Consider the following 11,520-nt stretch of genomic DNA (forward strand, 5'->3'; position numbering starts at 1 on the left):
ATGTTTTTCCTTTAAAAATGTTGTTTTTAATCTTCTGAAAAGTGGATGAAAGAACAGACTCCATTTCCCTTTCGGCTACACATTTATTTGAAGACTATCCATAGCAAGTATAAAGGAATTTTGATAAGTAGTTTAAGATGAATCTTTCTCTAAACCACTGTGAATTGTTTTCTTTATTTTTTTCTTCTCTTTTCTACCTTCTTCTAATTGTTATTTTGACTGTCACATATGCAAATAAACAACCTCCAATCCTTTTTGAAACAAGGCTAGAAGATAACCAAACAACACACAGCCCCTCTACACAGGCTATTTAGAATAGTATAATTGTAACCTTGAGGATTCTAATGAGCTTTTCATGTAGTCAGAATTAATCTGAGAATGAGATTTGAAGCCACTCTTAAAAGACAAGAATCTGAACCAAACTCAAACAATTCATGTAATGGTCAAGTGCAAAACTCACTCTTCTTTCAGATTGACCAGAAAGACTTTTTCCTCCAAGGGTAGGGAAATTTTTTTGCTGCAAAGGGCCACGTAGATACTATAACATCATTCAGAGTATATCCCATACAGGCAGCCCACGAAAAGCTTACATATCTGTCCCATCATGTCCAGGGCCAGCCCACAGGATTTAGTAGGCCTTATATGGGCCACAGACCAGATGTTCCCAACCCCTGGCCTTGACTTTCACTGATTTTTATATTTAAAAAATCAATGGGGCCAGATAGTACAGTGTGCAGGGTTCTTGCCTTGCACATGGTCAAACAGAGTACAAATCCTGGCACCCTATATGGCCTCCTGAGCACTGCCATTTAGTGGCCCTGGGAGAGGAGCTAGAAGTAAGTTAGCACTAGCAGGTGTGGCCATAAAAAACAAAAACAAGAAAACAAAAATCAAGTCCTGTGTATTAAACTGAAATACTCTTTCTTCAGTGTCTCAAATCCTCTAGCAGACAAAGAAACTACCAAGGAAAAGAGAGAATATTTCTTTTCAGTGATAAATATCTGATAAATATTTAGGGCTGGAGCGATAGCACAGTGGTAGGTCATTCGCCTTTCATGCGGCTGACCCGTGTTCGATTCCTCCGCCCTGGCAAGCTACCGAGACTATCGGACTGCACAGCAGAGCCTGGCAAGCTACTTGTGGCGTATTGGATATGTCAAAAACAGTAACAATAAGTCTCACAATGAGAGACGTTACTGGTGCCCGCTCGAACAAATCGATGAGCAATGGGATGACAGTGACAGTGATAAATATCTGTAACTTTCCTCTTCTTTCTCCCCTTAGCCCTAGACTTTTGTCCTTGAATTTTTGTTTCATAGCTCATAGATTGCTTCCCTTTTTTGGTGGCTAGCTTCTGTAATATTTCACTTCCACTTTATTTTTGGATGAGGATGGGGGAATTTAGTTGTAAGAAAAAGCATGATCAGTCCTTATACCCTTGAACAATCTAATGAAGCTTATCAGTGGTTAAAACGTTGAGCAGATTTAGGGCTGGAGTGATGATAGTACACCAGGTATAGTCAAGTGTGGCCCCAAAATTAAAAAAAAAAATTAGCGGATTGTGGAACAGAAGTAGTTTGTTTTCAGGTTAGTACACTGAGACATTAGGTCAATTTTAACAAATCAAGTTCTAATTTTGATCTTGAATGATAATACATTCCTTTATGCCCAAGACTTGTAGGAGTGGTAGCTCTGTACAGACAATGTCTTGCTTTGGTCTTTGACCTTGCACTCAAGGCTTTGAATCAACAACAAAATTACCACCACAGGTACAAAGCAGATATAGCTAGCTTATTGGCTGCCACTGTCTGATATTCTGATCAGTAAGATTAGTAATAGACCGGTGTTCGCCACAATCACACACATCACGTAGCACATTAAACCACATTCCCCCCTCCTCCCTCCCTGTCATCAGATTCTCCCTTGGTCTCTTCATCCCCACTCAGCAATATAACACCTTCAACAAGCACAAAGAGGGGATTTTTGAGGTCAAGGACAGTAATATTGGCTGGGAAGGAAAAATTCTCTTACTACATTCATTGACTTCTATGTACTGTGCTTCCCCTGAACTCCCCACCTCATGGTCCCTCAAACCACAAGCTCCTGGGAGTAGGTAACAGAGTGACCTCTTCTCTCTTCTCTCTCTCTCTCTCTCTCTCTCTCTCTCTCTCTTTCTCCCTCTCTCATGAAACTTCTGGGGCTTTGGTGGGCAGAACTGTGGCTCCTCAGGACAAGAGAAACACCTGCAACTGCAGCCCCTGGGTGTCGGGTTGAGGCTTGTCTCCCACCCCCACACCCACCCCCACCCACCTCATCACCTTGGGTTTTCCTCTCTGAAAACAGGTGGCCTAATCATAACCAATTATCTACACAGCACTAACCTCCATGCACCCACTGCTCTCACTGTGATTCTTGCCACACTGAAGGGCACCTGAGGGTTAGTCGCATCTGTGATGACCAATAGCTTACCAGTAATAAAGACAATATCTGGTCAGTGGGGTGTGAATCTATGGCTTATTTGGCTGGTGTAGGAGGAACTCCTGAGCAATGGTCAAGGACGGGGGGGGGGGGCGGTGCGGGGGGCAATGCTATTGATTCTCAGCCAGCCACACCCAGTGGTTGAATGTGAGGGCGCATTCAGCAACACAGTGCTGCCCTGGGCCCACAGTGTCAGGACCAATGCTTGCAGGTCACCAGGGTTATATCTGGCATCCTGTGGGGGTGGACAAGAGCAATAGCCTTTAGTACCAGGAATCAAACTAGTATCAAACACCTGTAATAATCTCTCAGACCCATCTGAATCAATACTTTTCAGCACTGTTCCACGCTACACTTAAGTCAAAGAATCACACCTGAACTGAGTTCCTTAAGTCTGCACAGAATAAGTGAGGTGCCTGTGACTGAAATCGGGGATGGCTTGCCTTTCTCATAGAAGCCCTTGGGAAAGCCAGAACTAACTGAATAGTCAGCAGCAATTCCTAATACAAATGTGCAAGCCCTTGGGAGAAGTAGAGCTGTGCCTTTCCCATCTCTGGAGCTACCGGATATCAGTGTGTTGCTACTTAATACATATTTTCTGTGCACCTACAATCATGTGCTGGAATACTTTGAGTCCAGACTAATATTCCTCCTCAATATTTTTCTCTGAAAAGAGCTTGATGACACAGGGGGTGCAGGCAGTGGGCAGTTGCCCAGTGCCCCAGTGTACAGAAGAGAAAAATAATTAAAAATCAGAATGTATGCCAAGTCAAAAATCAGAAAGCAGTGGCATCGATGCCCTTGTGAGAATTCTGTGAGGTGGCAAATTAATGAGATTTTTTTTCCCTGGGATGAAACCTGCCCATAGGCTGTGTAATTACCAAGAAATGAGAGAGACCTCCTTGTCCTACAGAGGAGCCAAAGCAAGTGGTTTCCGGCCATAAGTGGAGTCATTAAGAATGTAAGAGCACTAATGCGCTGGGCGGCTCCCAGAGTTAAGAACCTCCAGGGCCCTGGCTGGAAAATCTCGTTCTTTGGGGTCTGTCTAGTCTCACTCTTCAGCTCTGGAGTCATCTAACTTCACATGGGGAAGAGTAGGGACTAACATGGAACCTTGCATGCCCACAGTTGATAAATACCATCTCACTTTTAACATGCCAAAATGGGGGTCAGAGAGACCGCTCAGGGGTTAAGGCATATGCCTTGTAGACAATTAACCCCAGATCCATCCCCAGCAGCACATGGTCCCCTGAGCCCTGTAAGGGGTGGCCCTCGTGGCCCTGAGCCCTGCTAGGAGCAGTTCAGATGACCCCTAGCACCATGGACCTGAGCAGGACTGCATCCTTGGGCCCTCACATGGAACCATTAGGCAAGTTAGCTGAGAATTGAGCAGGAGGTCCCCAGGTCTCCTGACCACTACTTGGGAGATACAGTTCAAATAAATAATAAATAAAATGCCAGAATGGTCCATTGATTTTTATAGGTTTATATAGCAAGTTGGGGCAGGGCCCGGGGTGGGGGGAGGTATTCTGCCCAGCCTTGACAAATGACATAGACTTGTTCCCCATTGTCACCAAGGTCTCTGACACATGCAAGTGTATCACTGTCACTGTCACTGTCATCCCATTGCTCATCAATTTGTTCTAGGGGGCACCAGTAACATTTCCATTGTGAGACTTGTTGTTGCTGTTTTTGGCATATCAAATACGCCATGGGTAGCTTGCCGTGTGGGCAGGATACTCTCGGTAGCTTGCCGGGCTCTCCGAGAGGGATGGAGGAATCGAACCTGGGTTGGCTGAGTGTTAGGCAAACGCCCTACCTGCTGTGCTATCGCTCCAGCCCACCAAGTGCAAGTGAAACACATAAAATCATCTAAGAGCTAAGACACACCACTAACAACATTTACCCTGTAAGCTGACATTTTTTTGTTGCATATTTATATAGTTCGTGTTTTTTACCAAAATGGAATTAATATTTTTTATGTGTTTGGGGGCTGGGGGGAAAACTATAACTTACTCCTGACTCTGTGCTCAAAAACCACTCTTATCAGTGTTCAGGGGGCCAGGCAGGGTGCCACGGATTGAATCATGGTCAACCACATGCAAAGCAAGTGCTTTAAGCTCTGTACTATCCCTCTGGTCCACAGATATTGTCCTGCTGTTGTCCTCATTTGCACATGCCAATTAAATGTTCTTCTTCCATACCAATCTGTGGTCATTTCAGAATGTACAATAGTAGCTACCTCCACAAACCTTTTTAAAATCAGTTCCTTACTGTAAACCATTTATGTTGTTTTCAACTCTCTACAAATTTAAACAAGGTTCTAACAAACACTCTTATAAAAAATTGCTGCCAAATTATCCATTTATTTAAAAAGGAAAATTCCTAGCATAGATATTGCTAAAAAGCCATTTTAAAGTCAAATTTATTGAGGTATAAGTAACATACAACGGCATTTACTTTTATGTATGTGTATGATTTTGTATTAATTTTAATAATTCATCTGTTATGTAACTACTGCAATTAAATTATATAACATTTAAAAGCATTTTGAAGCTTTTGGTGCAGGTTATCAAGTCACTTGTAAGATCACATCTATTGTCAGAACCAGGGATGTAGCTCAGAGATAGAGTATTTGCCTTGCATATGTAAGGCCTGGGCTCAATCCTCAACACTGCAAAAATGCTTATGTATTTTATAAATATATTATATAATTATATTTATATCCTTGGGGCTGGAGTGACAGTACAGAAAGCAGGTAGGATGCTTACTTTGCCATGGCTGACCTGGGTTCAATCCCTGGCATCCCACCTTGTCCCCCAAGCATTGCCGGGAGTAATTCCTGAGTACAGAGTCAGAAGCAACCCCTGAGCTTCTCCATGTAAGGCCCAAACTCCCCTCCCCCACAAAATTTCTAACCTTATCTACCATCAGCTTATGAAAATTAAAGCTTGCCAATTATAATTAAGAAACAAAAATATTTTTTCCAACATGACAAAAAGTTTTTATCTTAAGTGGCATTTGATTACTATGAGGTAACATATTTTTATTTTTTACTTATTTTTATTTTTTTTTTTGCTTTTTGGGTCACACCTGGCAATGCACAGGGGTTACTCCTGGCTCATGCACTCAGGAATCACTCCTGGCGGTGCTCAGGGGACCATGAGGTAGCATATTTTTAAATACTATTTATTATCTGTTGTTATGTCTTAGGGCCCGAATCTCACACATATTCTTGGGTTACAGTTTCTAGTTAACCAGCTCTTTCTCAATGATTTATAAACAGAGTGACCTGTTATGTTGCAGATGTTTTCTCTTGTATTTTTACCTTTTAAGATTGTAACCTTTTTCCTTAGTATTTGTGGGTTCTATAATTGCTCAGTCATTTCCTTGCTGACTCTACACTGGGAGTTATTCATCATTAAGTCCTTTCCACTCTGAGAGTATTTAAATATCACCTCTTTTAATATTTAAATATATTCTTTAAACATCATTAAATATTTAATTTTGATTTAAGTAATTTGGACAGCAGGTAGGGCGTTTGCCTTGCACGTGGCCGACCCAGGTTTGATTCCTCTGTCCCTCTTGGAGAGGCTGGCTAGCTATGGAGAGTGTCCCACCCGCAGGGTAGAGCCTGGCAAGCTACCAGTGGCAATCAATATGCCAAGAACAGTCAGAATAAATCTCACAATAGAGACGTTACTGGTCCCCGCTTGAGCGAATCAATGAACAATGGAATGACAGTGCTACAGTGCTACAGAGTTAATTTTGGTATATTATAAAGTAAAAGTTTATTTTCCTCCAAATGACAAATCAGTTGTATCAGCTTCATTTATTAATAAACCTTTCTTCCCATTAATTTGAGAAATTTTATTACATACATATACTTAGATATGTCTCTGAATTTTCCATCCTCTTCAAAGCAATTTCTCACCTTTTTGAAAACAACTATATACTCTTTCATAGTGTTAATGTTATAATATTATAACACAATGGTCTTAAATATTATCATTTTATATGTTTCAACATATAGTATAGCAAGCAGTTTTTTAGTCACTATACTTTTTCTCAAAATTTCCTCTCAGCTTCTTTTGAACAAAAAAAAACCACGGCTAAGTCTGATTATTCAGAAATTTTTTGTACTGTACACATAAAGACTTTACTATTTATCAGAGAAGAATTTACATCTTCTCACCAAGAAACATGCTATGTTTCTCTGTGTGCTTGTGTTTTTCATGAGTCTCAGTATATTTTAACTATGCACAGTTGATGCTGGGTGAACTCACTGGTGGCTCACCCTTGCATATGATTTAATTTACAAAAATTGCAACACTGGCATCAACGTGTTAAAATGGGCTTTAAGGGGGTGGAGAGATAGCATAGGAGGAAAGGCCCTTGTCTTGCAGGCAGTTGATTCTAATTCAAATCCCCATGACCACGTATGATGCCCCCCCAACCCTCCACATCATTTCTGGGGGTTACTCTGAGTACAGTGCCAGAAATAGCCCCTGACCGTTGTCAGCTATGACCCCAAAACCAAAAAAATTAAATAATAAAAATAACAAATGGGTTTTGCAAACATTGTATGCGTTTATTCCAGGAATCTTGTGTTTTTCTTACCACTGTAAGATCTAACTTTTCATCATGCTTTCTAACTGGAGGCTCCTATCTGTGACATTCTATTAATTTTGTAAAATGATAGTTTAATTTGAAAAAAAAAGTCCAGTTACTATAGTATTGGGATTTTTCCCTTCAGTATTTCAAGAAGATAAGTTATCTGTAAATTCTAATAGATCTTTTGTAGCATTATGCTTCATTTCTTTCACTGGTAGGCATCTTTCAGAATGATCTTTCTCTAGTAATTTCAGATAATCTTTTTCATTGTTGAATTTATTTATCAATTGTTCCCATATAATTTTTATAAAAATCCAAAGTGAGCAAGATAATACCTTATGATGAACTACTCCTGTAAGTTTGAAATAAATCCTATTTGGCTATGACATATTATAGCAATGTTGCACTATCATCCTGTTGTTCATCGATTTGCTCGAGTGGGCACCAGTAATGTCTCCATTGTGAGACATGTTGTGCTTGTTTTTGGCATTTTGAATATGCCACAGGTAGCTTGCCAGGTTCTGCTGTGCGGGCAGGATACTCTCAGTAGCTTGCTGGGCTCTTTGAGAGGGATGGAGGAATCGAACCCGGGTCGCCCACATGCAAGGCAAACGTCCTACCCACTGTGCTATCGCCCCAGCCTGATGAGATGGGTGCGCCTCAAGTATGACATATTATTCTTTTAAAAATGCACTCCATTTTGTAGTTAAGTGGATGGGCATGAAAAGTTTCATGCTGAGTGAAATGAGTCAGAAAGAGAGAGACAGACATAGAAAGACTGCACTCATCTATGGTATATAGAATATCAGAGTGGGAGACTAATACCCAAGAACCGTAGAAATAAGTACCAGGAGGTTGACCCCATGGCTTCGCGGCTGGCCTCACGTTCCGGGGAAAGGGCAACTCAGAGAAGTGATCACCAACTACATTGTAGTTGAAGGCCATGTGGGGGAAAGGAGTTGCGGGCTGAATGAGGGCTAGAGACTGAGCACAGCGGCCACTCAACACCTTTATTGCAAACCACAACAGCTAATTAGAGAGAGAGAACAGAAGGGAATGCCCTGCCACAGTGGCAGGGTGGGTTGGGGGGGAGATGGGAGTGGGGAGGGTGGGAGGGACGCCGGGTTTACAGGTGGTGGAGAATGGGCACTGGTGAAGGGATGGGTTCCCGAACTTTGTATGAGGGAAGTATAAGCACAAAAGTGTATACATCTGTAACTGTACCCTCACGGTGATTCTCTAATTAAAAATAAATAAATTAAAAAATAAAAATAAAAAATAAAAAATAAAAAAAATAAAAATGCACTCCATATTTTATTTGAAATATTTATATTTCTGATAATTAAATTCCATTTTCTTTAACACCTTTATATTTGTCCAGTTATGTTATTGAGTTTGGGTTACTCTGATGTGTGTAATTAGGAGACTTTTGCCTTTTTTATGCTTAGAAACAACTTAATTTGCATTAATAAGCAGAATTAACTCACCTGTGTCATCTCGAAGACTTTTGAGGGGAGCTTCAGACACTGCATTTTTAAAACCCTCTTTCACTCAAGATTCAGAGTTTATATTAAAATTCCACAGCTTAACAAGTTTGAGAATCAGACCATGAACCGCTAATTAATCTGTTTCCTTAGTGTAGGACAAATTGTAAAATAAGACTACCTCTAAGTAAATCTCATGCACCTCATTTCATCATCTCTGGATTCTGTTAGCTCTTGGCAAACATAATTTATGTTTGCTTAAGGTTTATTGGTTCCAGAACGGTGTTCAGAAACAGACTCACTGTTCTTCAGAGACTACAGAAATTTTCACCTTGAATATTATTTAATTAACAAAAATTGCAACACTGGTATCAAACTGTTAAAACGGGCTTTGAGGGGGTGGAGAGGTAGCATATATAGGAGGAAAGGCACTTGCCTTGCACGCAGCTGACTAATTTCAATCCCCATGGCAAATCTCCAGGGAAGAAATGGAAACAACCAGGGAGAGTAAAAAAATAAAATGAAACATGTGTCAATTTATTTGCCCTGAGCACCGTCCTGAATACCTGCAACTACCCTTAAGAGATGATAAAAATAAGGTATGCTTTCATCAAGCATTTCATCTGAAGCCAGAGACTCACCTACTTCATGCTGCGGTTCCTGGACTGGCTGATAATCACTTAACACAGCCCATTGGTATAGTGGTGTTCAGCTTGCTCACATACCTTCACAGCAGGAATTAACCATTTCTCCTCCTTTACCCAGGATGTCTGCGTGAAGGCTTATCTGGCACTCCGTCATCACACGAACTTGTTGATCATCCTGTTCTCCATGATGCTGATGACAGGCATGCCCCAGTTAACAAGCAAAGAAGACATCGAATATATCCGAGATGCCCTCACTGTGGGGAAAAATGAGGAAGATGCAAAAAGGTATTTTCTTGATCAGATTGAAGTTTGCCGAGACAAAGGATGGACTGTGCAGTTTAACTGGTTCCTCCACCTGGTTCTTGGCATCAAACAAGGAGAGAAGCATTCAGCCTGACATTTGGAACTGTCGATTTAAAAACAAGTCAGTGTGCTGAAGCGCACACGAGCCATCTAACTTAGATTTCAAGTGTAATTGGAAGTTGCCATGGAGATGGCTCAAGCAGCAGAGCACGTTTCTGCCTAGCATGCACAAGCCCCTGAGTTCACTCGCCACCACCAGCAGGTGCCAGGGCAGGGGGGCACCCCAACATCACCAGCCTGCACTGGAATGAGCTCTGCTGGTGTGGCCCCTAAAGAAAAGGAGCGAATAAATAAAATATGCCTGAATGTTCCAGGTTTGAAAGCTGGCACTAGAGAAGTCTAGCACTTTTCCTAGCTCAACGCTTCAGTGGAAGAAACTACTGGTATGTCTTGTTATAGTCTCACAGATTGGTCTTGTTTTGTTGGTCTCAGTGATGTTGGAGAATATTCTGCCTCTAAGCAGACTAACCATATCCTCATTTGAGCCCCACATGTTGGCAATCTTACGGAGCACATTTGGAAATTCTTGAGTCACCGATGGATTTATTTTCATCTGGGTTTGGTCTCAATTTTGATCATCCTGGTGTTGTTCAAGGTCTTGGTGAGAAAGTCACTCTCTCTCTTAAGTAATGCTTCCCAACAATACTCCAGTGTCTGCAGTGTTAGCCATATGCTAAAAACAATGACAGTGTGGGGCTGGAGCGATAGCACAGCGGGTAGGACGTTTGCCTTGCACGCAGTCAACCTGGGTTCGATTCGCAGCATCCCATATGGTCCCCTGAGCACTGCCAGGAGTAAGTCCTGCGTGCAAAGCCAGGAGTAACCCCTGTGCATTGACAGGTGTGACGCAAAAAGCAAAACAAACAAAACCGTGACAGTGAGTTAAGTCTCTTCAGTGACTTTTCTATTTAGGTTCTACAATGGTGTACAGCTGAAAGGCACAATCACAAAATGGAAACCTGGAACTTTGTGCCCTGTCTCTTCTCTCTTGGTCTGGTCCTGTGTGCACTGTAGCAATGTAGCACTGCCGTCCCATTGTTCATCGATTTGCTCGAGCAGGCACCAGTAACGTTTCCATTGTGAGACTTGTTACTGTTTTTGGCATATCGAATACGCCACAGGTAGCTTGCCAGGCTCTGTCATGCGGGCAGGATACTCTTGGTAGCTTGCCAGGATCTTCAAGTGGGACAGAGGAATCAAACCCGGGTCAGCTGCATGCAAGGCAAATGCCCTAGCCGCTATACTATCGCTCCAGTCCGACATCTGTCACCCCATTGTTCCCCAGGGTTGATTTGGCTGATATGGCTGGCTAGGAGGGTATCCCCTTCCTCCCTCACTGCTCCATGGGCATCCCTCCTGAAGCTGTGTGCTTCATAGACGAGGACAGCTTTCCCCAAACAGAGACTGACTGGTCTTCAGTCTAGGGTATACAAGTAGCTATGCTCCCCTGATAGACCTTTCAAACAAGCTCTCAAGGACTGGTCCTGTGTGATGAACCAAAAACAGAGATAAGATTATTTAGTTCCATTTTGCCCACAGAGTAAATTATCAAATAACAGTATAGCCTTCTGGGCACAGAAAATAGGAACTCGCTTCTTTCCTTCCTTCCTTCCGATTCTCCCTCCCTACCTCCCTTCTTGCCCCCCTCCCTCCCTCCTTTCCATCCCCCCTCCCTCCCTCCCTCCCTTCTTTCCTTCCTTCCTTCCTTCCTTCCTTCCTTCCTTCCTTCCTTCCTTCCTTCCTTCCTTCCTTCCTTCCTTCCTTCCTTCCTTCCTTCCTTCCTTCCTTCCTTCCTTCCTTCCTTCCTTCCTTCCTTCTTTTTCTTTTCTTTCCTTTAATCCTTCCTCCCTTCACCCATGTTCCTTTCTGCCTTTCTTCCTACCTCCCTTCTTCCACACCTGCAGGCCTTACCCAGCTCTTTCCCTAGAGTTGGA

The 11,520-nt window shown here is 42.3% G+C and overlaps 1 protein-coding gene across 1 annotated transcript in view; it reads left to right on the forward strand.

The window, feature by feature from the left end:
* Positions 1 to 9,637, forward strand: part of PIK3CG (phosphatidylinositol-4,5-bisphosphate 3-kinase catalytic subunit gamma) — a 76,297-nt gene extending 66,660 nt beyond the window's left edge. The window contains exon 12 of the mRNA XM_004602113.2: positions 9,342 to 9,637. Coding sequence (XP_004602170.2) covers positions 9,342 to 9,620 — 279 coding nt within the window. The 3' untranslated portion in view covers positions 9,621 to 9,637. The remainder of the gene's footprint in view (positions 1 to 9,341) is intronic.
* Positions 9,638 to 11,520: the final 1,883 nt, after the last annotated feature.

This window comes from Sorex araneus, chromosome 1, assembly GCF_027595985.1.
Source record: "Sorex araneus isolate mSorAra2 chromosome 1, mSorAra2.pri, whole genome shotgun sequence".
In the NCBI taxonomy this organism is placed as follows: Eukaryota; Metazoa; Chordata; class Mammalia; order Eulipotyphla; family Soricidae; genus Sorex; species Sorex araneus.